Here is a 17,102-nt window from a genome sequence, read left to right as displayed (position 1 = left end):
AGTCCGACATCGCTGAATGCAACCAAAGAGGAAGCCAATGTCCCTCCATAAAAAATCTGGAAGTAATCTCCATCGAGGCCTCGAGAGAAGCCGAGAGATTCGACAGAACGTGTCTGGTCTCTGGCTAAAGACTGTATAACAGAATAGCCCAGAGAACTGACACTAACCGAAGTCACAGTTGCAAGTGGAAAGCTACAGAACAGGATAACCGGAAAACCGGAAACCCGTTCAACCGGAAACCGTCCTGTCTCACCCCTCCCATAAGAGGGTAAGACAAAGAGGAGGTAACATCCGAAGCCACCAGAACTGAATAGACAGTAGACGCAACACCCGACCAGTGAAGTGACTACCGTCCCGGCCGAGGCTGAAAACCTGCATGCCCATAGGCCAGCCGAAGTTCCTCACTTCGCTAACAGTGTTAGGAAGAAGAACAATGCATCCGGACAAAGCCGGAAACGCAACAGACAAAACCGCACAATGCGGAAGCAAATGTTGCGTGGACTGAGGACAGAAGACCGAACGCCCGTAGGCTAGTCCGCGGTCAACTCCAGTAGAGACACACAGTGTAATCGCAAAGGAAGACCTATGCTCCCAGTAAACCGGAATGACGACTGTCCGGATGTCCGTAGGACGTAACCTGTTCCTCACTCACTCCCTCCGTATAGGAGCAGCAGGAGGAGAAACGGCAACTCCGGGCGGAGCCGGCAAAGCAACGGACGAAGCCGCATAAACGGAAACGCCTGTTGCGATGACTAAGGCCGAGGCCAGAACGCCCGAAGGCCAGTCAACGGTCAACCCCAGCCATGACCTCTGTGAGTGCACGGGATGAAGGACCTTCGTTTTCAGGAAAACCCGGAAGCGCGACTCCCGAAAACGGAAGCCGCCCTTGCCTATTCATAGCCGTGCACGCGATGCAAACAGGCTTAGAAAGAGCAGAATATTAAGCAACGGACGAAGCCGCATACAGCGGCAGCGTCTGCTGCGAGGACTGGGGCTGGAAGCCCGGTGGCCCGAAGGCCAGTCCACAGTCGACACCAGCAGGGACCTTCGTGGGTGTGCCAGATTGACCTTCGCTTCCGGGAAAACCCGGAAACGCGACTCCCGCACGCAGAAGCCGCCCTTGCTCAGTCACGGCCGTACACGCTGTGCGATCAGGCCTAGAAAGAGCAGCATATCCTGACTAGCAGGAAGTTTTGCAGTCGACACCAGCAGGGACCTTCGTGGGTGTGCCAGATTGACCTTCGCCTCCGGGTAAACCCGGAAACGCGACTCCCGCAAGCGGAAGCCGCCATTGCTCAGTCACGGCCGTACACGCTGTGCGATCAGGCCTAGAAAGAGCAGCATATCCTGACTAGCAGGAAGTTTTGCAGTCGACACCAGCAGGGACCTTCGTGGGTGTGCCAGATTGACCTTCGCCTCCGGGTAAACCCGGAAACGCGACTCCCGCAAGCGGAAGCCGCCATTGCTCAGTCATAGCCCTACTCGCTATACGATCGGGCTTAGAAAGAGCAGCATATCCTGACGGGCAGGAAGTTTGCAGGTAGTGAGCCTGCGACCAAGAACTGTTGCTCAAAAGAGAGCGTCCGGTGGCTTCACGAGAGCCAGTGGAGCAGTTCGACTTACCGTCCATGCCCCCCAAGGAGGCAGCAGACGCAGCTGAAGGCCCGCGACCGGAAGCCGTGGCCGACAGGAAGCCAAAGAGCGGCCGTCACCCGCCGCCGGCGGAAGTACAACGCTGGAGACGGCGTGTGAAGCTGCAAACTTCCCTCCCAAACTGCGAAACTCTGGAAAAAGAGAGCAACGCAGTATAGACACCAGAGCGCCACGCTCCGATGCCAAGAGAGAACAAGCAAGAAGCAAGACACGTCACAGACGTGCTAAACTGCCCCCCAAATTCATTTGGGGCAGAAGAAGTAACGGACAAAGCGGTTATACAAGCTTAGTACGAAACAACAACAAATACCAATGGTCTGAAAGACCAATGACACACACCTAGCCATGTTATCTCACAGTCAGACGCGCTGACACAGACAACAGGCGGCAAAACAGAGAGTTACTGGAAATTAACAAGTCCAAAACGGACGAAAAATTCAGCAACTACAACGAACTTCCTGTCAAACTAATGACTAAAAAAGGAAGCGCTTACCAACTAACAAAGCAGAAGGCAAGTAAAGAGGTAAAATAAGGTTTACCTAACCAAAACATAGGCCGTGCCACATTCGCCGTCAGCTAAGCTGACAAGCAAACGTGGGGCCCCAAAATGCGTTACTGAAAATTTAACAAGTCCGCAAAACGGACGAAAAGTCAGCAACTACAACAACATTCTTGTCAAAATAATGACCAAAATGGAAAGAGCTCACCAAACACGTAAAGGCAAGCCGTTAAGACGGGTTAGGAGGCCGGTGGGTGTCCTTACAAACACCAGCACGCAGCCACACACGGAGCCAAAAATTCGACGACCTCTCTGCTGTAGGCTGAAATGTCGTATGAAGACATGTGGTGTTTACAGGGGAAGTGACGTCACGTAACCCGGACGGGAGGTAACTCCCCGGGTAGATGGTCATTACCATGCCTGTATTTACACTTTTGTGTTGGGTTGCTCCCCTTTAAAATTGTTTAAGACGGGTAGCCTTTTCAGACCTTAAGCATGTAAGACTGCGTCAATGCTTTTATGTGATTCGGAGTAAGAATATGTAATTTAATCTCTTGATTTGAGTATAATTCATGGGGATACATTTTTTTAAGCATGTGAGTGTGTTTTGTTACTCTGCGAAAAGGAAAGGAATCTCATTACTTAATTTTTTAAGTTACCTTACATACCTTCTTAATTTCACTTGCTAGAATGCACAGCAGACAAACATAAAAATATGATATGTTAAAGGCACAGTACGCCTCCCGTAAACCATCACAGATACGTCAGGCTTTTACCCTTTGGTTTAAACACTCACCACTTGACAACATCCTAGGTGCCCTACATAAAGAGCGAGCAGTTTTCAAAGAATTTATTTTCGTGGACCCTCTGATCAGCAAATCAGGCACCTCGTTTTGGCGCTAGAACTAACTTTTAAAATCTAGATAATAAATTGACAGCTTGTTACACAAACATTCTTAAATCATAAAATTATTTGTTCATCAAGACAAGATGACAGTACAATTCGAAGTTATGAAAGTTTGAAAAAAGAAAAGCCCGAAAACGTGTCACGCAAACCGTCTTTCTCGTAGCAGACGACGGTTCTGCCATCGCCCGTTCCTCTGAACAGTCAACTGTCATCACTCTAGTTCGTGTGAATCACAGCCGTTTGTTGCGTTTAGATTCAGAGGTACAGCAGTACCTGCGATCTATGGACCCTCCCATGAGAGGACACCTCCCTTAAAAGGACACCTTCTCTTGTCCCTTTTCATATTATTTCTACCAAAGTATACCTGTCATGAAAGGCCACCTGCAATGTAGGGACACTTTTTGCTGGTCCGAAGGGTGCCCTTTCATCGCAGGTACCTTTGTACACAATAACGTGCTATTGCAGATGAGCTTACAGCAAGTCCCATTGAAATCACAAACTGACGACTACATTGTGAAAAAAGGAAACTGGATCACACGGGTTTGCGATGGCTCAGGGGTAAGATAAACCACGCACAAATAAATTCTTTGAAAATTGCTCGCTCTTTACGGAGGGCACCTAGGATGTTCAAAAGCGGTGAGTGTGTAAATGAAAGGGTGTTTGTACTGTGTGTAAAAGCCTAACAGTATCTGTGATGGTTTACGGGAGGCTTACTGCGGCTTTAAATACGCCCTTTTTTTGTTTTTGTTTTGTTGTTGATGGGACAGGTTGATAAACTTCAACCTTAAGTGTGAAATTCTAACCATCATAAAACATACATTTTCAAAAACATGCATGAAAGCTCAAGCGGCTTTGGGTGTTTTGATCGATCAGTACCAGTAAATATTTCTTATAGTTATACTTAATATTTTTTCAATTACAAAAGTATAACACCATCAGTTCCTGTCGTCTCACCTTACAGGTATCACTAAAATCAAGATAATGGTCTGAAATAAAGGAAACATCTATCATATGTCACATGTACATACATGATCAAATTCCATATCAAAAGATTATGTTTCTGAGTTCCACAACAGTGATTTTCAGTGTGATGCAAATCACACGAAAAACTTTAATCTCAACCGATAATGCATCACATCTTTGAAGCTATAATGTAGCATTACACGTAGGATTGTATGACTCCTGCACTCCTCTTAAAATCTCTGGTATCTGAACCAAGATGTTGCGCTAAATCAACTGATGGAAGGCTTAGATATTGCCACAGCTACTTTGGTTATGACATATGGGAGAACGTTTTGAACTGCAAAACCAATCAGCTCTTTCAAATTTACCACCATCTTTGTCCTTTTACAACTTAAAATCAAAATGGGAAATTACATATGACACTAGAAAATCAAGTAAGGATTAGATCATATGTGACAGCCCACAAGAAAACAGGTGTATTAGATTTGTTTTAACAAATGGGTTTTTAACGTGAAATACAACAACGGATGCAGGCCAATTTGCAAGAGACAGACGCATTCATTCTTCTTCGTCTTCTGCATATGTGGGCTGAGACTCCCGTGTAAACTCATACGCACAAGTGACTTTTTACATGAACGGACTATTTTTTTCCCCGCCATGTAGGCAGCCCTACTACAACTCCAAAGAATGCATGCCATCTCTTTTTGTATTTCTATAACCCACCGAGCTCTGACATGAATTACAGGATCTTCTTCATGCGCACTTGGTCTTGAGCTTGCAAGTACAAACAAAGTGAAATAAGGCACTAGCTGACCACCCCCCCCCCCCCCCCCAAAAAAAAGTCTTTTTTTTTTGTCTGTACATCAGTTGACCTGGGAGATTAAAAAAAAAATCTCTACCCTTGACCCACCTAGCGCGGCCAGGATTCAAACACTCAAACTTCCGCATGGAAGGCTGATGGCTTATCCACTAGGCTATTGCACGAGTCTTGATTCTTTTAATCTTTCTTAGTTGAGAAATCCAAGATTCTCAATGAACAGAGATCCAGCACCCAGGTTTGCGGGAATTCAACTCAAAAGGTACAGACAGAATTTACAGAAATTGTGTACGGGGATAGCTGGTTGTCAGCATTTCAACCTGTTCTTTTTTTTAAATTTTGCACAAACATCACAAATGTACAAAGACTGAATGCCGTTGATTTGAAAAAGCTCACAAAATATAAAAATCAGTAACCTTTCATATGGGGATGGTTTTCAGCACATAATAGTGATAGTGTGTTTTACAACTAATAGCCCTTTTTCTGTGAATACTGTCACATATGATTAATCCCCTGATATGCCTTAACGAACTCTGACAATCTGAACTTACTTCGTGTTATATCTGAAGTGTCAGGGCACAAATACTGGTCTTCCACATTCTAGCATGAGATAGAGAGCAGAAATGAACCATTAGAACAAATGCTGAAATGGAGGATGATGAGTGATGCATGCATTTGTTACACAGTCATCCAGGGTCAAAAAGTATATGCACAGAGAAGAGGTTTCAAGAATTCATGAGAACATGTGCTTTCTTTCTTGTGTGGCAGTGGTCAAGGAAGAAAGAAAGAAAGAAGAAAAAAGGGAAAAAAAAAAGAAAAAAAAAAAAAAAAAGGGTTTCATTCTTTTCATTTATTTTTCAGCTTGAAGCGGACTGCATGCAACTGAGGCAACAACAAAAAAAGAAGGGAAAAAAAAAAAAAAAAAAAAATGAGAACATGTGCTTGAAATACTGTTGTCTCTCTGCTTTAAAGATCACAGAAAGAAAGAAAGAAAGAAAGAAAGAAAGAACAAAAGGATATCAACAACAAAAACATAAATGTGTGCAGCCATGCGAAGGAAACATGCTACATTAATTATTTGAAATAATACAATGGGTGCACATTGCATTTTTGGTTCAGTTAATTAACAAGTACACTTCAGAACACTAACAGAATATCTCGCTTAACGTCTGTCTACATTGTATGTACACACTGTGTTCAAGGCTTCATACTCTTGCAAGATTAACGTGTGACTATGCACTAGTAGTACATCCCCTATAAGTGTTGGTGATCCAGAAGCAGTAAAACGAGAAGCAAACACCTTTAAAACCAAACATCATGAACTGACATGTACAACTTTACATCAAATTCCACTAACCAAGGGCCAATCAGAATCATACATGTATGTGCACATTATTTACAGTCCGAGTCAAAGTCTTGGTACTTGTTTGAATGTTGGCAGTCCTTGGAGTCAAACACACAGGTGAGAAATAGTATGACAAGCTTATTTACCTGTTTACTTAGCATTTATGGAATGGCACTCATAGGTGGTTTTTGTGTTTTTTGTTGGTGGGTTGTTGTTTGTTTTTTTGTTTTGGGGGGGGGGGGATCCCTTCTCAATGTTTCAGAGGTAATTGCAAGTACTCTGCACAAAGGTGTCACTCTCTATATATCAATCAAGTGATGATTTTTTTGGTGTTAATAAGTATTAATAAAATGACTATTTAAAAAAATGTGGACTAGGCACTTAAAACCACTCATCAAATTAAAAAAAACTCAACTACATGTTCAAGCAAAATAAAGGAAATAAAAGGGGAGAGAAAAAATGAAAAATAATTTTGCATGCTAACTAGCTCACCCCTTGATCTGTCGAATCACTCATTATTTCATACACATCCTCAGGTGGGGCTGGATTTCCTCTGGTCTCCTAAAATAAGTAGAACAGGGAACTCACTCTACTCTCTACATCCTAAAATAACAGTTCTGAAAGCCATAACTATATACATGTATGCCACATCAAACTGTCTTCACCATGAACATGAGAAGGTCATTGCAAACCATTTAAAGAGCCTCCCATATGTACACACACCCCCCAATTCCTCCATAAAACTTTGTTCTTTGTAAACATTTCCCCTGTTATCAATTCTTAAAAATAAATCAATACTTTGAAATCGCACACATACAAATACACTCTATCTGTGACATAAAGCGTTCAAGGAATGGAGTCCCCTGATAAATGATTGACATTTATACAATCAGAAATCAGATTAGGCAAGAATTGGAAGAAAACAGACCATTTGACTGATTCAACACTGCCATTTTCTGTACTTCAACATGAAAGTTCCGATCTCTGCCACTATTTATGAACATATCAGAAATTCATGAATCATTTCAAGGGTTACACATCCATGACCAGTGTTTAATGCCTGGTCATAAGCCTGTACAGTAAATGAATGGACAAATAAAGGACATAATTCATTCATTCAGGCGGTCAAGCAAACAAGCAACCAACTCAGCAACCACCATGTTAGCTCTAGAGAAGCAGCAGAACTTATGCCTGTCCTGAATTTTCTCCAAAATGTTGCAAACATAAATCTCAGATGCCGTGATTTGCACCTACAGTATGTCACGTTCAACTAAGCCATGAACCGCCGACCAAGAACAACATATCAACGTCGTCATGGAATTTTGACGTAACTCATTTTATACAGCTTTTCAGCAGAAGGCCAAAACTGATTATTTCTATTAGGAAATAATATTCATATTTGTAACTCTTATGGATAAAAAGATAAAAGAATGTTAAATCTTGAATTGTCAATATCGTATTGTAGAGAATATTTCTCATGAATTGAAGAATGATTTACTTAGTCTAAAGCACAAAAATATCAAAATCGCCAAGAATTGAGTTTCGCTAAAATTCCAGGACGACGACAATATCTTACTGCTCTTAGTATCTATCTCCGCTATACCCTTTCCAAGTAAAACAAGCCAGATAGAGTCAGTACATCATTAAAAATTTGTGCTAGTTTGCTTTAGAATGAATTTGTAAAGTGCCTATAGAGCCAATTAATTGGACTTGCGTAATGGAAACGTTATTTATTATTATTATTATTTAAGTTATTGAGATATCCCAGTGCACCAAGGGATTTATAGAGCAAATCAAGAAAATTCATTATTGAACGAAGCGCATAGCGCTGAGTTCAATAATTATTTTCGAGATTTGTTCTATAAATCCCTTAGTGCACTGGGATTGTTTCAATAACGATATTGTCAGTACCGCCAGTGAAAAAAGAAGATACAACACGCACATTTTGCTACGCGCATTTGAATAGGCATAACTGTGTGGTCAGGTCGTAGAAGATCTACTTTTGTGTGGTTTGTCTCAAGTGTGTCGTGCTTTCATCACACGCAAACTCTTGTTTTAATTTCTGTTGGTAAATTCCAGAGTAGCGTTAAGCTAAACAGTGATGATCTTTCAGAGAGACCTCATTTGAACTCGGAGAAAGGACTGTGTTCTTAGTTATTTGCGATTCGAAACCTCAAGTCGAGCTTCGACGGATTGACTGTGCAGAGTGAGTCCCCTTGAATTGGCTAACCCCCAAGGTCGACGGTTAGCACATTTTCAAAATAAATGTGGCATGTTTCTCGTGTGGTATCTTCAATCAATCAATCAATGAGTCTTATATCGCGCATATTCCGTGGGTACAGTTCTAGGCGCTCTGCAGTGATGCCGTATGAGATGAAATTTTATTCGGCCAGTAGATTGCAGCCATTTCGGCGCATATTTACCTTTCACGGCCTATTATTCCAAGTCACACGGGTATAGGTAGACAATTATTAACTGTGCCTAAGCAATTTTGCCAGGAAAGACCCTTTTGTCAATCGTGGGATCTTTAACGTGCAGACCCAAGAGAGACGGTCTGCACACAAAGTTGACTGTGAAATAAATTTCCGCCGAACCTGGGATCGAACTCACGCTGACAGCGGCCAACTGAATACAAATCCAGCGCGCTACCAACTGAGCTATATCCCCGCCCCATCCATCTTCACTCATCGGGGAGTCTGGTACTAAATATGAACGGTAAGAATGCTCTGAACCCTACACGTATTATATCCCCATCGTTTTTTGTTCACATTTGCCCAACATGTTAGTTTGCTGAGCGGGGTTTATGTCATCTGCTAGGCTAAGGCAATCGAACCACTGCGGAATTCCAAAAACAAAAATTGCTCGTCACGTTGCACTGAGTCTGCACGCATGAGGCAGGCTGGTAATAAGTCTTATATATGGTACGGACGTTCTAAACCCTACACGTTTTCGATTCCGATTGTTCTTGCCTTGAAATAATAATTCGGAAACCATTCATTTACTGAACTGATGCAGTCGTATTAAAGTGTAATCTAGTCTGCTACGTATATATTCCAAAGTGCTGATCTAGCTGGTACGTTATCGGAATAACACTTGTGTTTCCTGTTAGCTGCTGGGAATTGTATACTAACTCATCATTTGGTAATGTGGATAATAAGCTACGGCATAATTATGAGAAGATTCTTCGCAAGTCGAAACTGAAAAATTAGACACAGCGGGTTCTATTTTTAGATCAGTGGCAACTGTGGCACAGGCACATGCAATCTGTCAGAAAAAAACCACTTCTGCTTTAATTGAGAAGCAGGAAATTTATGGTATTTTGGTATTGTGGAGAATATAAGCTACATGTCATTAATTAATTCTGAGGATGAGAGTACAGTCTCGCTTAAGCAAAGGGCGGAAGAATACGCTCTGTGGAAAAGTTAGCGCACTCCAAGAGTGCGCTCAGCTAACAGTTTAGCGCATCGCCATTAGCCAATCAACTAGTTCACATCAGCCATGTGACACCAGTACTTACTGACAATTATTATTATTACTATCACAAAGATGTTATGTCTGCGATAATGATTTGCCGGCAACAAACGAATGTACCATCACATGATAATCCACTTCAACCTATTTCATAACAGTTTATGGCTTTGGTCGTTCGACATATTCAGGCTTTGTGTAAACCTTCAATGGTGCAAATTTCTGACAAATAAAAATTCAGTTTTCTAAGCTTTCATTTACAGCAAATGAAACCTGCGTAATGATGGCCTCTGACAAGCTAATTCACAGGCATTGGAACAAGAATCCGGGGGTTCAAATAGTTTTCTCTGAAATCGTTTCTTATAATCAGGAATCTTACATCACAACCTCTAAAAATTGCATATCATCTGAGACTTCCATGCCTGAATTCAACTCACAGTGGGTAGCGGAGGAAGGGGTTGTTTGCCATGGCCAATGTTTCTTGCAGGAGGTGGCCGTGGTGGTGGTACGGGATCACCTGAGAAGGAAATCACTGTCAGTGATGAGCAGTTTAAGCTTTAAACTTTTAAAATCCTCCTGATGTCAAAGAGCCTACCTTGGCAGCCAAGACCCCCAGAATGAAGAAGTGCTTACAAGTTTAAAAACGTATCATTTGCAAGACTCAAACAATGAACGGAAAAAAAAATTGCTTTGAAAACTTCATGTTGGCAAGACCCCAAAAAATAATACAGGCTTAAAAGTTCCAAAACTTGGCATTGCCATATTCTTTTTTAGCCCTCAACCAAACAAAAAAAAGGTAAAAAAATTATAACTAACCAAACAAACAAATCATCAAATAAAAACAAAGAAACACATTCGCAAAATAAAATAATCTGTATGTACAGAATTAAAGTTACAGTAAAAGGTTTATTTTCAGATTTGAACGCTGGCAAACACTAAAAAATCCACCATTCATGACCAAAGCTACCTCTTATGTTATGCCAACAAACGGAAAATAAGTGCTCAATCATATTTGCATAACTCATCGTCTCCCAGGTAAGGTTATATCCGTACCCACTCATATGGCTCTATCTGCTCAGACTGTTAGCTTCAGTCGCTTCCTGTAACATCCATCTAACGCCTGCATTCCAGCGTGTTCATACACAGTTACTACACAGTTACTACAATTCTGAGTGACCTGCTGCAGCACAACTGGTCTTGGCTAAAAAAAACTTGGTCAACTTAGGTGGGGTAGAAAGTGTTAAGAACTGAGCATCACAGTTTAGTTTCATATCACCAGTAACAGCCGCAAAAAAAAATCCATATCAATTTATTTTATTTGATCAAATTCAGCCATCATCTCCAGAAGCATCTAAATTACATATGAATGTGCACACACACACACACACACACACACACACACACTCACACACAGAATGTGCAAGTGACAAAGCTATTGAAGTACACATGTGTACTTAGTTGCACAAGTGCAAGAAGACAGGTACAACTGTGTCCATGCAAAAGCACATCTCTGATTCACTGCCAACAGAAGTTATCTTTAAGTCAGGAGAAAGAGTACAGTAGCAGGTATCATGAATTCTGAGGGTTGAAGGATGAGCATAACTTTTGAGGATAGAGAGAGTATTATGAATTTGGTGGCAGAAACACATCCCCATTAAAACAAAAAACAAAATAAGGTAAAAACTTTCAGAAGAATGAAATTGACCTTCCACTTAACTTTGGCATTAGTATGGAAAAAGTTTTAGACGACGCAAAATAATCTTTACAAATCAAACGCATGCCATTTCTGCATTCCCTGTTACTGGAAGAGATCATGCAACAGACTCAGCAGCATACTGAACCGCTGCATATGTGGTATTAGTGAGAAAACACATCGGTTGCAGAATAGACAAATTCCGGAAATAACTCTGTCAGGATTTGAAGGGTTATGGAAGAGTTGTTGCCACCTGAAACTGAGGCAAGCTAATGTGGGAGTATTGAATGGGTGAGCTCCAATGTGGATACTTTCGGAAGAAAAAAATCATATTGAGCAGACAATGCATAAATTACGGTTTTGCTAGAAGGCTTCTTCCTTCATAAACATGCACATCGGACGTCATTATATTCATTGGAATGCACGGTCGCTGGCTCAGCTGATCAATGACATAGTCTACAGTGGAACCCCCTTTTAAGACCCCCCCCCCAATGTAAGACTTCCTCCATTTTAAGACCCTGTTTTCTTAGACTTTCTATTCATAACCTCTGTAAATTTACCCTCATTTTAAGACTCCCTCCTTTTTAAGACCTGATTTTGTCTGATTTTTTAGGTCTTAAATGGGGGGTTCCACTGTATTTGCCTAAGGACCCAGGGGCGCAACTCTTCCCTAGTCCATGAAATGACCGACAGAGTTATTTCTGAACATCGTCTATTCAAGAATACAAAGCTGGATTATGGAGACACGCAACATCCGGAAGCAGATTTGAACATCGCAACAAAGTCAAACGAAAAACTGCCATGGGGGGCAATCTAACATTACCACGACAAGGGCCTGTAGTGGGTTCAATGTACGATTCCCCATCAGAATCTGATTCGGAGGTTACAGGTGGCAGATTCCTTGCTCCTTTGCTTTGCACTACAGAAAAAGTTGGCAGGGGTGAATAAGCATTGAGCAATTTCCAAGCCCAACATTGTACTTTGTGCCTATAATTCTTCTCAAAAGTTGGCAGCCACACAGAGCTGACAGCTCGCATCAAATTTCTGCATAACGATCAAACGGTTGGCTGTGGACGTCAATTTTGGGAGGCTTATGGACGGGTCTGCAGCTGCTTAAAAACTTTCAGTAACTCTCTCGTTGAAATAAACTTATCCATTATTACATTCATTTAATCAATTATCATAGTTTTTGAGCATTTTCCAGCTAATCATTGCATGTTTGTCTAAATCTTACCACAGTGAATGTCCCGTGGACTTCTACTAAATTCGCCAGATAGCTTCTTCCAAATTGCTTCTGCACTACTAGATCTGTAAGAAGGATTTCTTTTTTTAATGAAAATAGCCATAGAGGGGAGTAGGGAAGGAGGAGGGACAGGGCAAGCTTCACCAGCTCTGACATTGTAAAAATAGAAAACCTGCAAAAGGCAAAACCTTGCCAAAAGGCACCCAAATATGTGGGTAGACAAGCATGCAGTGCTGAATTTTACCAAAGAAGGGTTCAAATTAAAATGGTCATTGGTCTGTAAAGATTCCCTTAACAATAATGATTCCCTCACAATCAAATCAACTGACAAGGGGAAAAAAGAAAACAAAAACAATCCATTCAATTACTACATGTGAACATTTTCTGAAAAAACAGGAAAAAAACGTCCCATGCTATGAGTTCAAAGTAAAACAAACAAGTCGCGTAAGGCGAAATTACTACATTTAATCAAGCTGTGGAACTCACAGGAACTCACAGAATGAAACTGAGCGTAGTCCGCCGCTAGTGCAAAAGGCAGTGAAAGTGACGAGCCTGTTTGGCGGGGTAGCGGTTGCGCTGTGCTTCATAGCACGCTTTACTGTACCTCTCTTCGTTTTAACTTTCTGAGCGTGTTTTTAATCCAAACATATCATATCTATATGTTTTTGGAATCAGGAACCGACAAGGAATAAGATGAAATAGTTTTTAAAACGATTTCGGAAATTTAATTTTAAGCTTAATTTTTATATTTTTAATTTTCAGAGCTTGTTTTTAATCCGAATATAACATATTTATATGTTTTTGGAATCAGAACATGATGAAGAATAAAATAAAAGTAATTTTGGATCGTTTTATAAAAAAATAATTTTAATTACAATTTTCAGATTTTTAATGACCAAAGTCATTAATTAATTTGTAAGCCTCCATGCTGAAATGCAATACCGAAGTCCGGCCTTCGTCGAAGATTGCTTGGCCAAAATTTCAATCAATTTGATTGAAAATTGAGGGTGTGACAGTGCCGCCTCAACTTTTACAAAAAGCCGGATATGACGTCATAAAATACATTTATCAAAAAAAAGAAAAAAATGTCTGGGGATATCGTTCCCAGGAACTCTCATGTAAAATTTCATAAAGATCGGTCCAGTAGTTTGGTCTGAATCGCTCTACACACACACACACACACACACACACACACACACAACACATATACACCACGACCCTCGTCTCGATTCCCCCTCTATGTTAAAACATTTAGTCAAAACTTGACTAAATGTACAAACTGGCACTTAATATGCAAACAACTTTTTGTGTGACAAATAAAACTGGTATGTAAGCTAGTTTCATTCTTCAGCCTCTTGTCACAGTAAAGCCGCTGTGATAAACGCTGCATGATCATACATATCAATATGTATTCCGTAGGCACCTCATCTTACACAGGCCAGTGTCAAAGAATATTTCAAATCTCATTTAGCAAACATAGTTCAAGGATTGCAGTGTAAAGAAAATCCAACGCAGCTGAAAATGGGTTGAATTCAACTAAGCTGCAACTGAGATGTAATGTAAATGAGATTTTAATAAATAAGATTTTAAGAGCAAAGTGAATCAAGAACAGTGCAATATAATCACACAAGGGGTTGTGAGAGTGTGCCTCTGTGTGTGAGGGGGGAGGGGGAGGGAGGGGGGAGTCAGGCTGACGGGGTCTGATTCAACCACTTCTTCCTGCAATGGGCTCTCCCATTGTGTTCATCACTTATCACACCATATACATAATTGGCGCTGTTCTATCGATCTTGCATGGTAGCGTGCGTTTGATAGGACTGCCCAGTGAATGGGTTTGAACCCGACGAAGAGAGAGACTTCTGTTGTACAAAACACAAAATGAAGGTTCAAGATGTTCCCACAATATTCCAATAAAATTAATACATTATTTCTGTAAAAATGACAGCTGTTAAAGCAGCAAACTTATACAATTTAAATCAATGTGATGTGACTGCCGACGAGAGCAGCGTTTGTTAGACACAGAAACAGAGCAGTGACGCGCATTATGGTAGCGCCCGTTATGATCGAGTACATGCGGTTGAAGTTGATCCCATCAGTGGCCGTGAGTGGGTTGGAAGGCAGGGGGGCAAACAAGGGGGAGCGTTGTGAGAATACAACTTCTGCACTGAAAGCAAAGCTAGGACAGTGTCAAATTTATCAAGGCTTGACAGGAGCACAAACTCGCAGATTCTTTCTTTATTTGGTGTTTAACGTCGTTTTCCACCGTTTAAGGTTATATCGCGACGGCAAAAGGGGGAGGATGGGATAGAGCCACTTGCTAATTGTTTCTTGTTCACAAAAGCACTTATCAAAAAATTGCTCCAGGGGCTTGCAACGTAGTACAATATATGACCTTACTGGGAGAATGCAAGTTTCCAGTACAAAGGACTTAACATTTCTTACATACTGCTTGACTAAAATCTTTACAAACATTGACTATATTCTATACAAGAAACACTTAACAAGGGTAAAAGGAGAAACAGAATTTGTTAGTCGCCTCTTACGACATGCTGGGGAGCATCGGGTAAAATCTTCCCCCTAACCCGCGGGGGGTACTCGCAGATTTGTTCGGCAGGGTACAATAGGGTAAACTGAAGAAGTTACCACAGGAAGATGGGGGAGGAGGTGGGAGGCTTGAACGAGGCACAGCGGACTGTCTTTTTAACGCTTCAGACTGATTTCTCCGCTTATTGCCTCTTTCTCCTGAGACTGGCTTCATGGGCTTCAAACACGCTTTTTCAGATTCCAGAGAAGAAGCACGGTGCTTAGCTAAAGCTGAAAAATAAAGACAGAAATCTTGTATGCACGTGTACTTTTGTTCTGAAGTTATGCCATGCCTGTTTGAGAATACATCAGCAAAAATTCATGGATAAACTTGGAAGCTGTAAAGCAAAGATGGCATGTTTCTGACAGCAGTGCCATTTTGTGTTGTGTTTTGTGTGGTGTTTTTGTTTGTTTGTTTGTTATTTTGCAAGTAATGCATACACGAAAAAACCGCCCTGATATCACCCTTCGTGGTGGACTGGGCGTTAAGCAAACAAACAAACAAACAAATACACGAAAAAAGGGTTGTGTTTCAAAGAGAAGAACCTGAGTATTATATCTCCTAGTGCATGTACCTTCTCAAAGTAATTGCTTCAGAGTACTTTATCTGTGATACCAAGCTGTAAATAACTTCTTCTTCTTCTTCAGCTTCGACGGTTGTGTCACCGCTGTAAATAACCGTAATGTTTTGACGTCACTGAAATGTGTATTCAATTGCCAATGTGCCAGAGCCATGACGTATTACAATGCAAGGGATTCTGGATAAGAATCATGATGAAATAAACCACAGGACCATACCTCAATGCTGCCTGTGTCTGCTTTATTTCTACCAGTATTCGTTTGTATTTGTGACCGTCCCATACAACGAGAACACGATAATAACTATTGCAGACATTTTTCTGATGTGTAAAAGAAATGCGAATCACAAAATAAGAATGATAAAATGCTTCAAGATCAAAGTAAACTGCTGCCTAGATCATGGCCGGGTTGACAAACATTACATTTTCGTAACCATTAGTTGAAACTGAAATTAAACTGTATCAGTTGTTAAGTGGTGTATCAATGGCTTGACCAGTACAGAGGACCCCCCCCCCCCCTTTTTAAGACCCCCATTTTAAGACTCCCTCCTTTTTACATTTAGTCAAGTTTTGACTAAATGTTTTAACATAGAGGGGGAATCGAAACGAGGGTCGTGGTGTATGTGTGTGTGTGTGTGTGTGTGCGTGCGTGCGTGTGTGTAGAGCGATTCAGACCAAACTACTGGACCGATCTTTATGAAATTTTCCATGAGAGTTCCTGGGATTGATATCCCCGAACGTTTTTTTCCTTTTTTTGATAAATGTCTTTGATGACGTCATATCCGGCTTTTCGTGAAAGTTGAGGCGGCACTGTCACGCTCTCATTTTTAAACCAAATTGGTTGAAATTTTGGTCAAGTAATCTTCGACGAAGCCCGGACTTCGGTATTGCATTTCAGCTTGGTGGCTTAAAAATTAATTAATGACTTTGGTCATTAAAAATCTGAAAATTGTAAAAAAATTATTTTTTTTATAAAACGATTCAAATTTACGTTAATTTTATTCTCCATCATTTTTGGATTCCAAAAACATATAAATATGTTATATTTGGATTAAAAACAAGCTCTGAAAATTAAAAATATAAAAATTATTATCAAAATTAAATTGTCGAAATCAATTTAAAAACACTTTCATCTTATTCCTTGTCGGTTCCTGATTCCAAAAACATATAGATATGATATGTTTGGATTAAAAACACGCTCAGAAAGTTAAAACGAAGAGAGGTACAGAAAAGCGTGCTATCCTTCTCAGCGCAAGTACTACCCCGCTCTTCTTGTCAATTTCACTGCCTTTGCCATGAGCGGTGGACTGACGATGCTACGAGTATACGGTCTTGCTGAAAAATTGCATTGCG

The 17,102-nt window shown here is 41.0% G+C and overlaps 1 protein-coding gene across 5 annotated transcripts in view; it reads right to left on the bottom strand.

Moving 5' to 3' along the window:
- LOC138981625 (B-cell linker protein-like) overlaps positions 1-17,102 on the bottom strand; it is a 49,583-nt gene that overhangs the window by 15,469 nt on the left and 17,012 nt on the right. The window contains exons 10-14 of one of the 5 annotated variants that reach the window (XM_070354608.1): positions 12,169-12,264; positions 10,090-10,169; positions 6,677-6,745; positions 5,391-5,439; positions 4,014-4,045 (exon numbers count right to left, since the gene is read on the bottom strand). In XM_070354608.1, coding sequence (XP_070210709.1) covers positions 4,014-4,045; positions 5,391-5,439; positions 6,677-6,745; positions 10,090-10,169; positions 12,169-12,264 — 326 coding nt within the window. The remainder of the gene's footprint in view (positions 1-4,013; positions 4,046-5,390; positions 5,440-6,676; positions 6,746-10,089; positions 10,170-12,168; positions 12,265-17,102) is intronic. The other 4 variants (XM_070354610.1, XM_070354609.1, XM_070354612.1 and 1 more) reach the window with 4 other exon arrangements.

The sequence above is a fragment of the Littorina saxatilis genome, linkage group LG12 (assembly GCF_037325665.1).
Source record: "Littorina saxatilis isolate snail1 linkage group LG12, US_GU_Lsax_2.0, whole genome shotgun sequence".
Taxonomy (NCBI): domain Eukaryota; kingdom Metazoa; phylum Mollusca; class Gastropoda; order Littorinimorpha; family Littorinidae; genus Littorina; species Littorina saxatilis.
Note: the sequence above shows the minus strand (reverse complement) of the source record. Positions and strands in the feature narration are given on the sequence as shown.